At 42.9% G+C, this 21,442-nt stretch overlaps 3 protein-coding genes across 8 annotated transcripts in view; 2 read left to right on the top strand and 1 right to left on the bottom strand.

Annotated features, from left to right (window-relative positions):
- NF1 (neurofibromin 1) overlaps positions 1-21,442 on the bottom strand; it is a 436,753-nt gene that overhangs the window by 163,183 nt on the left and 252,128 nt on the right. The gene's annotated exons all lie outside the window — the stretch shown is intronic.
- On the top strand, positions 1,998-16,090 carry EVI2B (ecotropic viral integration site 2B). The gene is made up of 2 exons (XM_077482409.1): positions 1,998-2,090; positions 15,361-16,090. Exon 2 carries the CDS (start codon positions 15,380-15,382, stop codon positions 16,088-16,090), a length of 711 nt encoding a protein of 236 aa, XP_077338535.1. The 5' UTR covers positions 1,998-2,090; positions 15,361-15,379.
- Positions 16,040-20,401, top strand: OMG (oligodendrocyte myelin glycoprotein). 2 transcript variants are annotated; one of them, XM_077482408.1, is made up of 2 exons: positions 16,040-16,159; positions 18,908-20,401. In XM_077482408.1, exon 2 carries the CDS (start codon positions 18,914-18,916, stop codon positions 20,186-20,188), a length of 1,275 nt encoding a protein of 424 aa, XP_077338534.1. In that variant the 5' UTR covers positions 16,040-16,159; positions 18,908-18,913; the 3' UTR covers positions 20,189-20,401. The 2 variants fall into 2 exon arrangements, with proteins under 2 accessions (XP_077338534.1, XP_077338533.1); XM_077482407.1 differs by lacking the exon at positions 16,040-16,159 and adding an exon at positions 17,240-18,519.

Here is a 21,442-nt window from a genome sequence, read left to right as displayed (position 1 = left end):
TGTGATGCGTTTCTGAGCATGCACAGTGGAGACATTGGCTCTAGGGTAGATCAAGTGAGGGAGTCCCTGTTGGAGTTCAACATGAATTAGTATAATATTTTTGAAGGTTTACTTCCTGGTTGATACAGCCAGGTGGCCTAGGTTGGAGTGTAGCCAATTAAGCCCAACTCTACATGGCAATACTGACTCCGATCTGTCTATGAGAATTCCTGATTAACTGCTCTGCAGGCGAGCATGACTGGCAGAGATAATTGATGAGTTGAGATACAGAAGATCAAAGACCCAAATATCTATGAACATTTGACCCAGGTCGGACAGTGATGATTCATGGACAAGCGCTGCCCCCTAGTGGACAATACAGCATGATTCCTGGAGAATGGATAGACATTAGGAATATCTATGGGGAGGAGGCAAGTGGGGGTGGCTACGAGTGGGCATGTATGTTTGAATAAAGAACACACACAGGCAATTTGTCCCCTCTCTTCACCTTCAGATCATGGCTTGGGCCCAAGCCTCATGGCTCTGGTCCTTTTCAGCATCTGAGCATAGCTGGAAGAAACAAGCCTTGTGATAAGTATCTATGATGTTCTTGTATTATATGTCCTGATTGTTGGTCTAGATTTGTAATATCTTTCTCTAGTATTTCAAGTTAGCTTTCTTATTTCCTTGGGAAATAAATAAGACTATTACTTATAAACCATGTGTTTGGTTTCATAGCGAACCTTGTATTATTGTGATAGCAATAGTAACATGTGGTCAGAGTTTCAATTGACTAACTATAGGAATTAGACAAATATACAGGTACAATAATATTTATTGTATAATATTTACTTCAGTCCCCAAGAGGAGATTCTGAGACTCGGTTGTGACTGTGTAAGGAGCTATTCAGGTGTTAAGGTATTCCATCCGCTTTAAATTTTGGATCCTTGTATGCAACTTACAGCGCAACTTAGCAACTCACAGTTGTTAGTTGAGTTGCAGGTGTTTTTTTTTTTTTTAAAGCGGATTTAGAAAAAGTTTGAGGGGGAGAACTAAGAACATTTTCAGGATTAAAGGGGACCCAGGATCCAAAGAGGGAATGGATGAGGGTTGGGATGGTCCGCCAATAGGGTATGGGGCAGGACAAGTAGATGTGGTGTATTGTTCCCAGCTTCTTCCAGTGCCAGCAGCACTTACTTGCTGAGAGACACATGGAGTATAGAAGTTCACGGGTTTGGTACAAAAAGAGGATTTTGTACTAGTTTCTCTATACAAAAAGGTGCAAACTGGGCTTTTAGAGATCTGTGACCATATAACGCGACAGGTCTTCAGAGGTGACTCTTGCCTCAGAATATGCTCACACTTTTTCAGGAAGGGAGAATTTTATAGATCTGGGAAATCGCACACTTATAGGATGGACGCCTCAAGCAGGTTCTTTCGAATGTCAATTTGAGTTTGCGAAATAATGTGCGTAGTGGCATATTTACAGATAACTACCTGTTGACCAAAATAAAACAAAACCTTATCTTTTCAAAAGCGAGACATGTGAGGTTAAAATGAAAGAAGACATTTTGGTACATTGGCAAAGTCATATGTACTTTATGTAGTCTCTAGAACAATTGAAAAGTATAAAATTTCACCGACTAAAGAAATCTAAAAACAATTACTATGCAATAGATTGCATCTACCGGATTAAAAGACTTAATGAGAATTTATGCCTGACCCAAATAAATACTACTACACATTTTAATTTGGAATTGGAAGACATTTAAGCTTAACCCTGTCCCTTCCTGGTAATTTGATTTAACCCACTGGGAATCATTGTGTGTAGATACAGTATATGATAAGTTACGCTATGATAAGTTACTATTGCCTTCACTATTGGGTAACAGTCTTTGCCTTAACCCTTATCAGCAACACACTTCCAGTAAACACATTGCAAAAGCCACCATCTTAAAAATGGCTAAGCGATTTCACATCAACACATTTCCTGAAACTCAAGAACTTCCTTTTGATGTGACTCAAGCTGTTACAACTGCACTTCACTAAAACAGTCTTGTCAATTTCACTTCGTTTGACTAACACACAGCAGACAACCTCTGTATAAACTGGTAAGTACACTTTTACTTGACACTGTTCACTGTCTCCATAGCATTATTCATTTATTTTGGGGACCCTACTGGGGTAATAGTAGTAAAGACCTTACACCTACATTATATTCAAAACTAAACAGTATTTGGTAGTGTCATCATAAAGCAGAAGAAACGGGCATAACAGAATCAAATCTCACTGCTTGCAGATGAGAGACATGGAAATCCTTTAGTTAGTACAGTCTACAAGTATTACTGACTACAAAGGGAATTGTCCGACAGTAAGTGCAGGAAAATGCTTTCTAGAAAATATGGGCTGTTTATGACCCTTTCATCCACTGAACTGCAAGTTCATTTTTGGTAGGGATTTTGTATAAAGGTTACAAATGAGGCTGTTACCAAATTTACTTCACTTTTCCAGTAAAAGCCATTTTAAGTTTACACAAGTTAGTTACCCACAAAGTAAAAATAGAAATGTCTGATGACAAGGTCAAACTAGTTTAGGTTTTAAAATCTATAGTTATACAGTGCATATTTAGTGCATTTCTGTAAACTGTGTTGTCACAAAATTACTATACAATCCATACTTCTATCATTAGTTTGTGCATTATAACAAATCATAATACAGAGTGCTTAAAGTGGACCATGAAGTAACAAGCAGACCCCCTCATCCCATCAGTCTGCATTCACTGGTGTCTATAAGGCTTCCTATGGGTCTGGGGTAAAAATCTTTTTCTTCCCATTTTAATTTGGTTAGGTTCAAATTAGTCATTTTACATTTAGAAGTGGGGGGTCCATTATATATTATTAGACTAGTTTTATGCCAAGGTATACCTTAAAGGGAATCCATCAAAAAGTCATTAACGGGACAACGGACAAAGCGACAGTTCTCCAAATTCAAGTCTTTTTCTTGTATGGTCTTTGGACTATACCATGCACGTAGCACCAAAAATGAAACACAATCGCAATATTTTAGGAGATCAAGGGTCTCTTTTGGTCACTGGTATGTGAAAAAATAAAAAAACAGAATTGCTGACAACTACAATTAATTCAGTGATGACAGTCCTTCAGTGTAACTTCACAGCAATAGTGGAGTCTTGTTCTGTATTAGCCATCAATAAATGCAGAATGTCTGAGTTGTATACGGATATAGTTTAATATTTATAAGTTATTTATATAGAGCCACCAGTGCTGCTGCAGACAGGCACAGCACTGGATTGAGATAGGAGTCAGATAAGTATGGGGGGGGGGGGGGGTGAGGGGGCCATACTCCTCTGGAATGTTTACCTCAATGCAGAGAATGCATTAAGGTAAAAAATGTTCTGTCTTTACAACCAGTTTACATTAAAGTTTCTTTTTTCCTAGTACAATATATGACAGCATCCCTGAAAAGGTTTTCCATAAATTTATAATTTCAGCCTTGTTTAATAATGCCTCAAGTGAACCACATAGAAAACCGATCATGTACTTCCTTTAACCACTTCAATACAGGGCACTTAAACACCTTCCTGCCCAGACCAATTTTGAGCTTTCAGCGCTGTCGCACTTTGAATGACAATTGCGCGGTCATGCTACACTGTACCCAAATGAAATTTTTATCATTTTTTTCCCACAAATAGAGCTTTCTTTTGGTGGTATTTGATCACCTCTACGGTTTTTATTTTTTACGCTACAAATAAAAAAATACCGAAAATTTTGAAAAAAAAAATGTTTTTTTTTGTTTCAGTTTCAAAACTTTGTAAATAAGTACGTTTTCTCCTTCACTGATGGGCACTGATGGGGCTACACTGATGGGCACTGATAAGGCGGCACTGATGGGCACCAATGTGGCACCAATGAAGTGGCACTGATAGGCGGCACTGATGGGCGACACGGATGGGCGACACGGATGGGCGACACGGACGGACACTGATAGGTGGCACAAATTGGCACGGATGGGCGGCACGGATAGGCGGCACGGATGGGCGGCACGGATAGGCGGCACGGATGGGCGGCACAGATAGGCGGCACGGATGGGCGGCACGGATGGGCGGCACGGATGGGCGGCACGGATGGGCGGCACGGATGGGCGGCACGGATAGGCGGCACGGATGGGCACTCATAGGCGGCACAGGTGGGCACTCATAGGCGGCACAGGTGGGCACTCATAGGCGGCACAGGTGGGCACTCATAGGCGGCACAGGTGGGCACTCATAGGCGGCACAGGTGGGCACTCATAGGCGGCACAGGTGGGCACTCATAGGCGGCACAGGTGGGCACTCATAGGCGGCACAGGTGGGCACTCATAGGCGGCACAGGTGGGCACTCATAGGCGGCACAGGTGGGCACTCATAGGCGGCACAGGTGGGCACTCATAGGCGGCACAGGTGGGCACTCATAGGCGGCACAGGTGGGCACTCATAGGCGGCACAGGTGGGCACTCATAGGCGGCACAGGTGGGCACTCATAGGCGGCACAGGTGGGCACTCATAGGCGGCATCAGTGTTATACTATAGTAATGGATGCCAATCAGTGCCAAACAATAATGCATGCCAATCAGTGATGCCCATTGTGGGCACTGAATGGCATCCATTATGGGCACTGATTGGCACCCATTGTGCTGACTGGCATCCCTGGTGGTCTAGGGAGGATTATGACCTTTATTACCTTTTCCCTGGTGGTCTGGTGGCGTCCCTGGTGGTCCAGTGTGGGCATCCTCGGGGGGGCTGTGCTGATAATCGATCAGCACAGACCCCCCCCCCCCCTGTCAGAGGAGCAGCCGATCGGCTCTCCTCTACTCGCGTCTGACAGACTCTTCCCATTTACACTGTGATCAGCCGTGATTGGACACGGCTGATCGCATGGTAAAGAGTCTCCGTTGGAGACTCTTTACCGAGATCGTAGTTGCCGGGTGTCAGACTGACACCCCGCAACAACGATCGCCGCGATGCGCGCCCCCGGGGGCGCGCAGCGGCTCATAATCCTGATCACGTCATATGACGTCCGGTCAGGATTATGAAACCACTTTGCCGCCGTCAATTGCCTATAGGGCGGGCGGCAAGTGGTTAACTAAGGATTTTAAATGTTAATGTTAAAATTAAATGAAATCTTTTAGAAACAAGGTGGTAGTCTAGATAATAGACAATACAATTATGTAATAAAATCATCAAATGCATCTGTACAAAGCAACACTGGTTAGCGGTGTACTCCAGGTGGCTGCAAGTTTCCCCTGATCCCCTGTAGAGCAACTGTAGTACCCTATAGGCAGCTGTGCTTTAAATTGCAAATACCAATCAGGTTCTTGGTCACTGGTTCTGGTAGTACTGGTACATCCCTTTTCCCCCTGCCTGAACCTCATTATCACCTTAGTCATAAGTCAATAGTATGGGGCATGATGTGAAACAGGGAGATCCTGAGCTAATCCCCAGGAATATGAAGAGAAAAAGAAGAGGCTTTGGGGGTCCCGGGTGCTCTACAAGGGAGCAAAGGTGGCAAACCCATCTATCCAATGGAATGCCGAACAAACCAAACACAAGCGAACTGGCTTCCACACAACTATATATATATGTTTACTATAGTAGAAGAAGAAGCCTCAGCCAAAAACTGCTTCAACAAACCAGTCCTAAACTCAGTTTATGCAATTATCTGAATTTCCAAAATATTATATTATAACAGTACAATCTTACTTTTGAGTTGGGCCTCGTTTACACTGTGAGTCTGCCAGTGGAACCGCCTGCTCACCAGGGGATCTTGCTGCTGATCCCTGCTGAGTAGGTGGATGACAGGTCTGCGTCCATTCTGCTGGTGAAAAGTGGACACAGCCCACTGTCCTCTATGGGTTGTGCCAGATGGATAGGGGAACAGATGCCCATCTGATTTTAGACACGTCGCTCGATAGAGAGCAATCGATGGTCCATACCCCTAAAATAACCACTACGTCTTGCAAGTAATAATATGCAAACCCAACATTTCTTATTCCGGATATGTGCCAGCTGTATAATGCATGTGTACGAAGAAGTGTCCTGTTCTCTTGTATTGTTTTCTTTGTGCAAAATCCCTGGTATTCCTGCCAGTCCCTCTGCTTTCCAATTAAAAACTGACCACACTAAGCAAGAAAGCACAGCATGGTCTTCTCTAACTGTGCTAGAACTCAGCCTGCTCTCCTCCAATGATCAGACTTGTGCCGACTTGTAGTCCGTGTACTACTTTGGTCTGACTTTGATGAGAGTTGAGGTCCATTCCGTGAAACTGCAGCAAAATTGCATCAAAGTTGCGGTAGTGTAAAAGGGGCTTTAGGCTTTCTTCTATTTTGATCTGGTGATCCAGCCAGTTTGTTATTCAAAAGAATACGCTTGTGCAGATGTACAAGTTACAGGGATGAGACAAACCATTTACCACCGATAAGGGTGCTTACAATTATCAATTTTATTTAAGTGAAACATTGATCCCAAGGGGGGGGGGGGGGGGGGGGGGCGGACCGTTTGCTGTAACTAATCATAAAGGGCAAGCTGGAGTCTTGCTCAAATTTATTAGTGTAAGCCCTGGTTCACTTTGGTGTGATTTGGCATGTCAAATCGCACGCCAAGTCAGCAGCAATGGCACTGTCCTCATTTCCAAAAGTAGTTTCTGTACGGGATGCGATTTCCATTGACATCTGTTCAGAAACCCGCACAGATGTCTGAAATCGTCCGAAATTGGGACTGACATGCAGGAATGAAATTGTGCGAGTTCAGCTGAACTAAATGGTGCACGGTACACGTTGTGAACCTGGGCTAAATCTGCTAAAACATCTAACACTCCCCTCCCCCCCGACTGACAATGCTGCTGTCCAAAATGTGCTCATTTGCTGCTTCAATCAGAGTGTAGGCACAGGAAGTGTGGTTACTGGCCAGATCAAGGGGAAGAGCCTATAAAAAAAAAATACAGCCACCCCATCTAATAATTGGTAAGCTGCAATATTTAGATTTTTTAGTTTGGGGTTTAATAGCACTTTTCCACTTTGGGTTCAGAGCATGTTATCAGGATGGAAATCTGGCAAATGAAAAGATAGCAGCAGTCAGGGCTGACTAGTTCAATAGCTGCCAATAAAAACTGGGGATTAGGTCTCTACAGCTATAATTTATCAATGGAAATTCAGATTACTGCCCAATAACTGTTTTTTTGGTAAAATAGGAAAAATAAACCCTGTATACAAAATATAACATGCAGAGGATCTCTGTGCAATGTACGCATTTTGACATGAAAAATAAACAGTTATGCACGCATTTACACACCAACACAGGAAGGTGAATATCCTTTTGAACAAAAAATAAATAAAAAATGCAAACACACAACAGTAAGCAAGCAATCTTGTAATGAAAATGTGGATGCACAGTACATACGGCACCTCACAGTCATAAAGAGATTGTAAAAATAGAGGCTAACAGGAGGAAGTGGAATTCTGGTGTCTAAAGCTGGGTTTACACGGCTATTTTTTTTTTTTTTTTTTTTAAACACAAATTTGTACAACAAAAAAACTCAGTATATTCAATGTTCTGACGAATATTATTCAGGTACTTTGCTTGTTTAACTATCAATTTTGGAGCCAATAGTCTTTACCAAACAAAAACCACACACACTGTTAGAAATGTATTCATTTTAAAACAAATTTCCATCCTGTCCTTTGACTTTTCTTGTCAATACGGTCAAAAAATGAATGTCAGTGTCACCCCACTAACATTTAGAAATTTACGTTTTAAAGACAAAACCTTTTTGTTAGAAATACAACTGGTGCGTACCCAACTTACTACAAATGCATAGTTACCCCAAAGTGAGGAAAACAAACAGTGCTGTAAATAGAGATTAAAGAAGAATTCCAGGTATGGATATTCATACATAAAAGCATGCTGGAAATCACTGACATAGATAATATTACTGCAAAACATTCACTAAATGTCACTGCTGCCAAGCGACCGACCTCCTATGTTCAGGAGACCGTAGGGTGGCCACTCAGCACAGGACCCCGAACAAGTGGAGATCACTGGAGTAGCATCCTAGTGATTTTAATGGAGATCAGCCAGGTATGGTATATGCAGTTACATTGGTCCAAGCTGGAAAATGTAACCATGTTAAAATATACATACCTGCAATCCTTCTTTAAAAATCCACCAGCGTTGTATATCCATCTCTCCAGATGGATACACATCTTAAACTAGGATTTTTACGGCATACTTACCTGTAAAATCCTTTTCTTTGAGTACAACATGGGACACAGATTCAGGGTAATATTCATTACCTGCTGGGTTATATACCATCATTAGGTAAATGGACACTTGTAGACCAAAGGTCTTCAGACAGGAGTGATCCCCTATATAACCCATCCCATACAGGAAGTACTTAATTTTGTAGCAAGCACTAAATTCTCAAAAAAGGGGGGAGGGATCTGTGTCCCATTCCCATCATGTACTCAAAGAAAACGATTTTACAGGTAAGTAGGACGCAAAAATCCTATTTTCTTTTTTATACATCATGGGATATAGAGGCAGGCAAATATTCATTACCTGCTGGGATGTCCCAGAGCAATAGCCTTGAGGGGAGGAAGACAACTTGCTAAACAATAGCCATCAGAACTTATACGGTAGCCCGCAGTACACTGCGTCCGAAAGCCGAATCCTCGGCTGCTCGAACAGCCACTTGATAAAAAAAATTGTGAACGTATGCACTGAAGACCAGGTAGCAGCCTTACAAATCTGAGCCACAGATGCCCAATGGCAAAAAGCCCAGGAGGTTCCTATACCCCTGGAAGAATGAGCTTTCACCCTAAAGGGGGGAGCTTTATGCTTCAGACTGTAGGCCTGAATGACCAATTGACGGACCCAATTGGCAGTGGAAGCTGCCTGTCCTTTTTTCGGTTCTTTTGGTAAAAAAAAATAAAAAATAAAATAAAATAAAAGTCTATTCCTCAGATCTCCACAGATTTAGACAAATAAACCTTGACTGCCCAGACAACGTAAAAAAAAGAATGCAGTAGTCTCTTCCACCAAACGGGGCTGATAGAAAAAAGGCGGCAAAATAAAGTCCTGATTTAAATGAAAGGCCGATACCACTTATGGCAAAAAGGATGGAACAGGTCATAACACGAATATCATGGTGAAGGATCAAGTACAGTTCCGTGCATGAAAGGGGCGCCAACTCAGACACCCTTCTAGTAGCCAAGGGGATAGCCATAAGGAAGGCTAGCTTGCATGACAGCAAGTGTAATGCAATTTCCTTAATGGGTTCAAATGATTGTTTCTGTAACACAGACATCACCAAGTTCATGTCCCGAGGACACATAGGTGACCTAATTGGGGGGGGGGGGGGGTGTGCGAGTTGCCCCATGCATAAAGGTTCGGATCAGCGAATGGGAAGCTAAAGGCCTTTGGAAGAATACTGATAGGGCTGATACTTGACCTCTGATTGCACTCAAAGCCAATTTGATTTCCACAGCTGACTGTAGAAGAGAGAATTTTTTTCCCAATCACATATTTCCAAAGATGCCATTTTCTGGCTTCACACCAAGCAATACAAGTCTTCCAGACCTTAAGATAAATCTTCCTAGTGACAGCTTTTCAAGCATTCACTAGAGTAGACACCACGGTCTTTTAATGCAGTGGTCATCAACCCTGTCCTCAGGGCCCACCAACAGGCCAGGTTTTAAAGGGGTTGTAAAGGTAAATGTTTTTTCACCTTAATGCATTCTATGCATTAAGGTAAAAAAACATCTGAGACAGTCTCGGCGCCCCCAGCTCCCCCAGTTTTACTTACCTCACCCTTCGAAAGTCCCGCACTCGTCCCCCGACGTCCTTTCCACCGTTCAGCCTGGCCGCTGATTGGCTGGATGGAAAGCAGCGCAGCCACTGGCTCACGCTGCTGTCAATCACACCCACTGACGCGGAGCGCCGGGGGCAGGGCCGAGTGATACAGTGAGTGGCTATAGCCGCCGGCTGTATCACGGGAGCGCGCCCGCAGAAGCTTCTCACCATGCGAGGGAGCTCGCATGAACGTGAGAAGCACCTGCAGGAGGAAGCCGAGACAGCCGCTGAGGGACCCCAGAAGAGCAGGTTCGGGGCCACTCTGTGCAAAACGAGCTGCATAGTGGAGGCAAGTATAACATGTTTGTTATTTAAAAAAAAAAAAAAAAAAATCACTTTACAATCCCTTTAAGTATAACCTTGGGGAGATGCAGACTAGAACACTGCAATCACTGAGCAGCAAATGCTGTCACCTGTGATGTATTTCAGTTATCTTGCAAACCTGGCCTGTTAGTGGGCCCTGAGGACAGGGTTGATGACCACTGCCCTTTAATAGCCATGCCATCAAATTTAGAGACTGTAAAATTGGGGTGGAATATAGGACCTAGAGACAGTAGATTAGACTGCCATGGACACTTCCACGTCGCCCCATTGTCAGTCTCACAATCTCCGGGAACCAGGGCCTTCTGGGCCAGGCTGGTGTCACCAGAATGACTGGAAACCCCTCTCTCCAAATCCTGCGCAACATGTGGAAGGAGAGGGATCAGAGGGAAAGCATAAACCAGGGAGTACTGGCTCTATGGAACTATCAGAGCATCTGCTCCAATTGCCAGAGTTTCTCTGGTTCAAGACACAAACTGCTGTAGCTTGTTGAACCTGGATGCCAGTAGGTCGCCCTCTGGCCATCCCCAACGTTGGCAAATTTCCTGCAACACCTCTGGGTGTAGGGACCATTCCCCCAGGCAGATCTGCTGGCGGCTGAGAAAATCTGCCTTCCAGACCTCTACTCCCGAGATATAGACTGCCGATATAATTGGCACGTCTCTCTGCCCAGTCTAGTATGTAGTTCACCACCTTCAGAGCTGAAGGACACCTGGTACCACCTTAGTGGTTTATATAGGCCACTGCCGTGACATTGTTGGACTGCCGTGACATTGTTGGACTGAACCCTGATGGGGCAGTCCTGAAGCTCCACCGCCCAGGACCGTAGGGCCAAATGCACTGCCTGTAATTATAGGATGCTGATGGGCAGGGTCTGCTCTGACCCTGACCATTTCCCCTGAGCTGTGAGCCCGTCTAGGGTCGCCCCACAGCCAAAGAGACTGGCATCTGTAGTCAATACTCTCCAAGTTACCAGGAGACAGGATTTCCCTTTCGCAGGTTCTGATTCTGCAACCAACAGTTTAGGCTTAAGCATGCCTGAGGCGATAAGCACATTGGATAATCCAGGGCTTTTCTTCCTCTGTTCCAAGCCAACACGATGTCTTGTTGTAAGGGCCTGGAATGGAACTGGGCATAGGGCACTGCCTCGGAGGATACCATTCTCCCTAGAAAACTCATACAGAGTCGAATGGAGGGTTGTCTGGTGCCCCTTATCTGATGCACCTGAATCTTCAGGTCACAGATCCTTCACGGGTGGCAAGAATACTCTTGCTTGCACTGTGTTTAGGATCAGAGCTAAATACTTTAGACTTTGAGCTGGTCTCAAGGCTGACTGATACTTAAGATACAGCCTAAATGTTTCAAATACCGCACTGTGTATATTATGCGCCCCACTTGAGCCTGTACTGAGTGATCTTTGAGAAGGTGGTCATCCAGATACCCAAGCACCAGGATCCCTTAGGCCATTAAAAGACCCAGTACTAGTGCTTGGACCTTTGTGAACACCGGGGAGCTGTAGCAAGCCCGAAAGGTAGAGCCACAAACTAAAAACGACGTTCCTCTACTGCAAACCATAGGAACCTCTGACGGGTCTGAAAGATAGGTACGTGCAAGTACGCATCTTTTATATCGATGAAGGCTAGAAAGTTTCCCCTCTGGAGTGAGGTTACTACTGAGTGGACAGACTCCATCAGAAAGGACGGTATTAATAGATTCTTGTTCAGGGACCTGAGGTATAAAATGGGCCTTGTGTCCGTTTGGTTTCTGAACCGTAAACAGGTTTGAGTAAAACCCTGTGCCACTTTCGAATACATGAACCACTACAATCACTCCTTGCACTAGATAATGTAGTGCCTGAAGCAATAAGTTTCTTTTTGAAGGATCCGAGGGAACGCTGGATCTTAGAAACCTCTGAGGTGGAACCCACACAACTCCAACTTGTAACCGCAAGATATAATTGCGGTGACCCACTCATTCGGAATTGTTGAGGGACGACTGCTGCGTTTCTTCACAGGAAGTAGAGAACTTTTCGCTCCGGAAAACTTTTGGATATATTTGTCTAAGTGATCACCGAATAAACGTTCCCCCTGAAACGGGAAACCTGACATTAACTCTTTACAAGGAAGCTTGGCTGACCAGTTCTTAAGCAATAAAAGTCTGCACATATGTGCAGACAAGAGAGCCGGATGAGAAACCTGCTGTATTGAATCCTTTAAAGCATCAATAGCTTTAAAGCGCTCGAGGAATATCTGTCTTACTTTCAGGCAGATCATCCTCCTAGTTAGGCCCATCAGACCATTTGACCTGATCCTTTTACGGACTGAGAAATACCTGACAAATTGCTGTAACAGCTGGCTGAATAGCTGAATTGGCCAAAGAAAAGGAAGCCTTTATTACTCCAATTTCTTGTCAATAGGGTCTTTTAAGCCCTGTGCGTTATCTACCGGACAACTTAAGCTCTTTTTTAAAGTGGAAGTAAACCCTTCTATCGTTTTCAGTCAAGGAAGCTGCCATCTTGGCCTCTAATGATTTTTCAACTGCCATAATGCTGCACATGTGATCAGTTATGAAACCAGCCATTGGATGGTTTGAAAGTTTGGTTGAGAGCACAACCAATGTGAAAGTTAGCATTTCCGGCATGCCGGGAATGTAAGTGTTTTTTGAAACTGGGTTTACTACCGCTTTAAGGAAGAGAGTTCTGCAGCTACAGCTGGCATGCTCCATTTCTTAACAAACTTTTCATCCATGGGATATAAAAGGAAAACCTCTTAGGAGGAACAAAATTCCTGTCAGGATGTTCCCAATCAGCGTACACTGCCTGTTCCAAAAGGGGGTTTAGAGGGAAAGTCTGTGTGACCTGAAGAGGCCTCAGAGATACCAAAGAGGACCGGGGGGGGGGGGGGGGGGCCTAAGTCAGCTCTGCAAGAGGCAGCTTGAAGGCAAAACAAACCATTTCCGTCAGTCAGTCTCAAAAGCCTCTGCGACTGAGAGGCAGATATCGACTGGATATCTTCTGGTCCAGATTGCTCGGAAGGCACTCCACCGAATCCTGAGCTTTAAGCTCTTCCCCATCCTCAACCCATTCTTGCTCCAGACTAGGAGACTCCGTGGAGGGAGATGTGTTACGCTTCCTGCCACCCTGTGGGATGGAGGCAATTATGTCAGCAATCCTGTGCTCTAACCTGGCTAGAGCTGAAGAAGTTCATCCTTAGTGATAAAGGATGAAGCAGCAGCATTTACTATAGGCACAATACCAGATAGGCACAGCGGCTCAGATTGGCCAGGAAGCCTCTGGTCTTTCAGGGGATACATCTAGGTTCATCAGGAACTGACGACATAGGTGTGCACTTCCCTGTGGTGTTAGTCTCACTCCTCTTTTTGGAAGACATTTAATAGCCGCAAAAAGAGTACTTGGGTGTAGTATTAAAACACCTCAGAAGGGAGACCCTTTAATAGGGCTCACCAAGCCCCTATGCAACAAGCACCTTTAGCCTGCCAAGCAACACCTGGCAAATAAAGTGACCTGGTTAAGGAAAAAGGAACCACTGTCTGTTCAGAGCTCGCTGTGTCCCACAGCTGCCTTCTGGAAGCACCACATGCTTGGCCTACACAGCTTAAATAAGCTGGCTGTGCGCCGGAACGTTCTGTGCGTGCGTACGCATGTGCGTGGTCCCGGGGGAATGGGCATGATTGTCTTTGCATACAAGGCAAATCTTTGTGCACACCAGATAAAGGCTACGGTGCATGTGCGGCGAAGCCGTGTGCGCCATGGCTGCCAAACAAACTGATGAGCCCAGTGGCACTCTTGCGAACACATGTGCGCCACGGCGAACCAAGGAGAAATAACACACCGTTGTGCACCATCATACAGGTCGAAAACAGCCAGACAAGCAAAAAAAGGTACACTTTGCAAACACTCACAGCTAGTCCAAAACTCCCCCGTATGGTCGCCGCACACAGATGTCCAGCTCCTAGCTAGCTTGACTGATTGTTACAATCACTGTGACACCCAACAATAATAAAAGGGGTTTCACTTAGCCGCGCAGGGCCACATAGAAACTAAGGGCCCAATCATCACCCTTCAGGACGGGTTCCTGTCACTTGGACCTTCAATGACTGGGTACCCTTTTCATGTTTAGGGTGCACTCCCTTGGACCTGTACAACACCCTGCAGGAAATGCCTTAGCACTGTCCAAAATTTCAACTCCGCGGGGTCCAAAGCACAGGGGCCGCATTACAGGCAAAACTTTGCAGGATCTTGAGTGTTCTTTGCAAGGATCGGGTACCATTTATCTAAGCATAAAAGCCTGTGTCAAATGGATCTGATCGGTCAAGTTAGTGGGACTAGAGACCTGGAGGTCAGAGTGTTCAAACAAACTGTGCCATCCACCTTGGAGAAACTGGCAAAAAAAAAAAAAAAAAGCTTACTATAGGGGAGGGGTTCTATAGGGGATCACTTCCTGTCTGAAGACCTTTGGTTTACCAGTGTCCACTCACCTAATGAAGTATAACCCAAGCAGGTAATGAATATTAGCCTGTGTCCCATGATGTATGAAAAAAAGTCTTTTTAATAAAAAAAATAACAAACCTGTTATATTTACCTGCTCTGTGCAGTGGTTTTGCACAGAGCAGCTCAGATCCTCCTCTTCTTGCGTCCCACTTTGGTACTCCTGGCCCCTCCCGCCTGTCAAGTGCCCCCAAAAAGTAGCTTTCTATTGGGGAACCTGAACCAAGCAGAAGCTCCATGTATCAATTCAGACACGGAGGCCCTCCTGATTGTCTAGCTGATGTTTATTGACAGCACCAGGAGCCAATACTGCTGTCTGTCTCAGACAATCAGGAGGAGCCTGTAGTTCATCAAGTATTATTGGGGCTGTACAATTGCTGGATAGAGAGGGAGCTCAAGTATTAGGGGGCTGCTACACACAGGTTTTTTATCTTAATGCATAAAACGCATTAAGAGAAAAAAAACCTTCTGCCTTTACAACTACTTTAAAGTCCTAGCTACAGGCATATTTTGAAGTGAAACATTATTATTAACTATACTCAAATCTCTAATCAAAATGTCATAAAAAGTTGAGCTTCATATTGTGCAAGATTTTTCTCTTACCAATGAAACAGAACTCATTTTTTTTCTGCCAAATTACTTGTTATTCTAGGTAAAATTATTCATAAAATATGGATAAAGGTAATTTGGATCATGATGAATCAGAGGGAGAGAAATACCTTTGGCTAGCGGCACTTGTTATTGGAATCCTTTTAATATTCATGTTAATAGCAATAGCTGGCATTATCATATGGAAACACTTTAAAAAGGAGAACACAGCCGACCAGAATTGGGCCGGACCATCCCCACTGGCAGATGGGAACATCCATCAAGATATCCTGGGTAGACAAAGGTCTCACTCAAGCACAAGTTCGGCCCCAATAATACTTAATGAACTACAGGCTCCACAAAAAAGTAATGTTTCTGAAAACACATCTCAAGGACATTATAAAGACGTAAATACTCAAGATGAAGATGACAGTAAAACCAATATCACTCCAACAATGCCATACATATCAAGTGAAACAACAAGTTTTTCATCAGCTGGATCTGCAGGACAACAATCTAAACAGCATCCTCAAGACTACATATTAAACGATGAAACATCCCTACCACCTCCACCAGATGATATTCTACAATTTCCAATGCCGCCACAGATTGATGAGCTCCCTGTCACAGGAGATGAAAGGGATTTGCAACCTCTGTCACTAATGGATGTTACACCAAGTGATGAAAACTGCAATCAGATTTCATTATACCAAGAAAATACTATTAATATAACGGATTCTTTTCACGATATGGAGGACCAACTTTTACCACCACCTCCACCTGAGCTCTTGTGAAGTTCTATAACAGACATATCAGTACATGCTTTGCTTCCTTCTCATGCATGGCAAAGAATAGCAAGTTTGGTATGATAATCTTGACACATCAAATTAGTTCCATTAACATACAAAATATGTATGAAATGAATTCACTTAGGCCCCTTTCACATGGGGAGGACTCAGCTAGGAGGAGTCCACCTGCTCAGTGAGGAATCTGTTCGCTGATTCCCGCTAAGCAGGTGGATGGCTTGTTCTTGCCCCCTTTGCTTATGCATAGCAGACAGAGCCTGCTCTCCTCTATAGTGGTCGGATGTAACTATACACCCGACAGCCATCTGATTCGATCTGCATCTGTCCCTTTTTAGCACATAGGATCAGACTTTGGCAGAAATGTTAGTTGACACCCGACGGTCTATATAGACAATGGATAGACAGATTGAGCCCGTCTAAAAAACTGACAGGCAGAGTTGATCATTCTGCCAGAATAAAAGGAGCCTTATAGCCCTGGCATCCATATTCCCTCAAAGTTGGAGTATTACATAGCCGTCCTTGCACAAGGCTATCATATCTCAACAGTAAGTGACCGTGTGTGCATAATGCACAACCCATTGACACCTTGTTAGCAGTTTAAATACTCTTCCTAGCCAGCACTAAAATCCATACAGATGGACTCTAGTGGAAGCAGCTGTGCTATTCCCTCTGTTAAGTGACCGTGCTTAGCGTCTTGGGAATGGCTGCTAGGTCTAAGAACTCTCACATGGGAAGAGGTTGCATGTAGCAACTTACATGATGCCTCTAAAATCTGTATATTTACAAAAAAATTAAGTAGAAAAGAAAAAGCATGCAAAATGAAAAGGGCTGTGTAAAAATAACTGAAAAAAGTAAGCTCAAAATGTGCTAAAAAAAAAAAAAAAAAAAAAAAAAAAAGCATTCCCTCCAAGGAAGCAGTAAAACACAAAAACAAAAACATCATGGCCTCTTCTGGGTGCTGATCCTCAGCCGCCTTGATTAGCCAGTGCAGGTTGTTTTTTTAACCTGGAACATTGGCACCGTGCTGGAGACAGTGCATGCACAGTTCAGTGTACATCCTGCAGGGGACTGCAAACAGGCAGTTACGTCGATTTAATTGCAGAGAAGACATTGCATCTTTCTTCTGCAGTAAAGAGCCTGCCTGTTCACAATTTTTATTTTTTTATTTTTACTTTAGTTCTGCTTTAATTTTCTTCAAAATTCTGCATCTGCTCCAGCCACCCATTGTGGTTGTAAGCATATATGTATAACTACTACTACTAAAAAAAAAATTTTTTAGGCGGCATTGACACCTGAGCATTTTCAGCTCATAAAACGCTCATCTCAAAAGTTCCAAAATGCCCAACAAGCAAAATCTCATTCATTTAAATGGCCCCTGTTCACATATGAGAGTTGTGTCGCCTGAAGCAAAAAAAAAGTACATGAGCTTTTTATGCAGATTACAGGCATTTTACAGTTTTTTTTACATTGGTGACCTTTGGACCTCAAAACACCTGTAACAAAAACGCTGCAAAATGACTGACAAACACCCTAAAAAAAAAACGCCTGAAAAGGATACGCTCAGTGAATGCAGCCTTAGAGTAAAACTGCATTTGCTAAACAGACCTTCAGATTCAAAGTAAACAAAGCAGAAGGTTATGGCTTTTAGCCATACCATCTTTACTCAACATAAAATAAAAAAATAGTCAAAAATCAAGTTAATTATTTGAAATACACTTTGCTGCACTTTGTCTCCCAAAAAGGTACCAAGTAAGCTAGCACCTCAACAAGCTAGTGGAAATTCTGTGAATGCATAAATGTGTCCTGCTTTATTTTTCCTGCAGAGCTCTTTCAGCTCATAGATAGGGTTTTCAGACACAAAAGCTGGTAGACAAATTGTTATTTTCATACCTGTGTAAAATATGTACATATTTGAAATATGCAATGTCCACAATGCAGGTGAGCAGTTCATTTCAAAATGGGATGTATATTTCTGTCAAAATGTTATCCCTACATAATGCTATAAGTAGCATATCATTCTGAAAAAGCATATAAAAGTAAATTATTCTGGTTATAAAATTAATTTCATCATTCATAATGCTATTACAACTCAGGAGGACTGCAATTAAGTGTGAATATAGACAGGGGCATTTTTTTTTATGTCCCATGGCTCGCTCCCAGTTCAGAGATCAGCCTGGCTGCTGGATTGGCTATGCAATGCTCTCAATAAATTTGAGTCAGCACTAGAATCTGCTCTGCAGTCCTCCGAATAGCTGATCAGATGGATACAGAGCTCCAGCTTACAGCAGTACAATGCAGCTGAAAGGCACAAGCACAACTACCAGAAGCAAGCATCCTTAAGAGCTGGATAAATGCCCATCAGCTAATAGCACCGTCTACATTAGCTATGTATTGATTCTGAATAGGAAGACCAAGTGGTAAGTTTTATTTATGACTTAACACATTAAAAGGTCATGCAATTATCTATTCATGTCACTAATGTACTATTTACTGCAGTAACATTAGAAGCCAGTGTTAAATGGCAATAGCATTCTGAACAAGACATGCAGCAAAAAAGTAGAACGCCAAACTCATTCACTGAATATCTTTAGGGCCAGAAAAAAGAAAATGCAAAAGCTAACTTGTCCCACAAATGGCATTTGTTAATTTTTACATATTACAATGCAAGACAAACCTATATAATCTGAACTAATGTAAATATATCTTGCTTCTTTATGTAATTAATCGAGCCACACAAAATCTATGGAGATAACTATAGTTTTAAAAATTGTATATTTAAGATGTCTACTGAATATTTGATTGCAGGTAAGCATGGATTGCCAAATCAAGCCCTCGCCAGGACTTCTGTTTCTTTTATGCTCTGTACCAAACATCTTCTGTCTCTGTCCCTTGAAGTGTTCTTGCATCCTGAAAAACAGAAATGTTGACTGTTCGGGCAGCAGTCTGACTGCATTGCCACATGGACTCCAGGACAATATCACACATCTGAACTTGTCTTACAACCAGCTGTCTGATATAGACCATCAATTGACTAGGTTCACTAACCTGAGGTTTCTAGACCTTTCCCACAACTTGCTCAGCAACCTCCCTTCCCATTTGCCAAGGTCTCTCTGGGAGCTATATGCTTCAAATAACAGCATCAAAGTGCTTTATAAATTGGACACTGCATACCAGTGGAACCTAAAGGTGCTTGATCTCTCCAAAAACAGCCTGCAGAGGACAGTGTTCATTAACAATACACTGATTAGTCTGCAGCTCCTAAACCTAAGTTACAACCAGCTCTGGACTGTACCAACCAATATGCCCAGTAATATACTAACAATAGATATATCCAACAATTCCTTAATACAGATATTACCAGAAACATTTGTGAGAATGCCCAAGCTTCAGAATCTGTACCTGCATAACAACAGATTCACCTACATACCAACCCATGCTTTTGACCACCTGACACATGTAAAAGAGATCACCCTGTACAACAACCCATGGTCATGCCAAGACACACAAGGTATGAACTATATTATGACGTGGGTAGAAAAGAATAATGTAATCGGTTCTCCATGTGCCAATGAAAGATACAAGAATACCAAGCAATTTTCAACTGAATATGAAGCACAAAATGAAGTCACTACTGCCGACATGCCATTGTTTACTACAAATCATTCGCTTTTCTTAGAAGTGCAAGAACCCAAGCAATACAAAAAAATACGATACCCAGAGGATTTAACTGCAGCCCCAGTTAACACAAGCAGCATTCTACATGCAAGCTCAGAGGACTCTCTAATGATAGAGGAAAACTCTGCAGATGGAATGATTCATTTAGATTTTAATTATTTTGGGAATGAAATAGACAATCAATTCAATTCAAATGAAATAGAAGAGACTAAAATGTATGATTCCACAGTTATTGTGAGCTTTGATAATGTAATAAATAACAATTTAACCCTGCCAAGCACAACTGTGTCTGTAGAGATACAAGCCACCACAGTACAACTGAATGATCTTGCTCCCTCCTCAGCAGCACAGAAAGAGAAGTGGCTTGCAGTTTTGTTTTTGATACTCTTCCTTGTTATAAGAACCGTTTAATGGCATGTTACAAATGAGGAACTGGGAATCATTTAACGGTTTTTTAATGTGCCTGACAAAGTTTGCAATTCTGTCTCCAACTCTGCCAAGGATTAAAGATTTACAAACCAGCACTGCTTTAATAAAAAATTGAATGTGAACCATGAAATATCTCTGTACTAATGCATAAACTATTGATCCATGCATATTCATACAATAAATGTTTAAAACATTTCTGTATGTCTTTACCGTTTAAAGAACTGCATGCTAAAAATGTCATGGTTATGGCAGCAGCTCAAAAGTGTATTATGACTGAAGGAGTAGTACCCACCAATAATGATATGGGGCATAATTTTCAAGACTGTAAACCTATATAAAACTTTCACCATTTTATTGCAAAACATGATTTAGGAAAAGATCAGCTACATTAAAAAACATTTAGCCTTATTTTCTCTAAGAAACCTTGTATTAATCAACCATATTTTTAGGCGGGTAAACAATGAATTTCTAGATAACGGACTCCGTGGTATCATGTGAGAGAGGTGACGTTCAATTTAGTGAAATCTCTGTCTGAGATGTGCCCGTTTTTAAAAAGACAGCATTCTATAGGTACGGATAGGACTTAAACGGTTTGCAATTTCTATTTTTTAACAAACGTGATACTTTCCTGGTTTTGCAAACAGCAGCCCCAATTCGCCTTCTCGGGTCCCTGCCAACACTCCTGGCTCCTCCTCTTTTCAGGTGTGCCACCAATGGAAGCCATTTCCTATTGTGGCACAACTGCAGGCTTGATCTCATTGCCAGTGTGGCTCGGCCCTTCCCCATCATAGGATTTAATTGACAGCAGCAGGAACCAACATCTATCAATCTGCCCTGTGAGGGCTGCTCTCGGGCACACTGTTGGATTGAGAATGGGCTCAGGTAAGTGTGTGGGGGGGGGGGGGGGGGGGTCGGCACACAGGGTTTTTTTTTTTTACCTTATTGCATGGAATGCATTAAGATAAAAAGCCTTCTACCTTTCCAACCACTTTAAGTTTCCAGATTTTCTTTTCCTTGGATCTGCAGGAAAAAGTGTACCAGATCTTCAATTTTGAAGGAAAATCTGTCAGATTCACCGAGAAGAAACCCAAATACCCAAAGGACACCTACAAGAAAATTTGTAGACAACGGCCTAATCGGACTCAATGTAGGACCACAGTGCTGCAATGTCACCATGTTAGTCACTATGCTAAATCTGACATCAGACTATTAAAAGAGAAGTATTGGGGGGGTAGA

Source organism: Lithobates pipiens, unplaced genomic scaffold (assembly GCF_037356315.1).
Source record: "Lithobates pipiens isolate NorthernLeopardFrog02 unplaced genomic scaffold, aLitPip1_a1.2 Scaffold_16, whole genome shotgun sequence".
Classification (NCBI taxonomy): Eukaryota; Metazoa; Chordata; class Amphibia; order Anura; family Ranidae; genus Lithobates; species Lithobates pipiens.
Note: the sequence above shows the minus strand (reverse complement) of the source record. Positions and strands in the feature narration are given on the sequence as shown.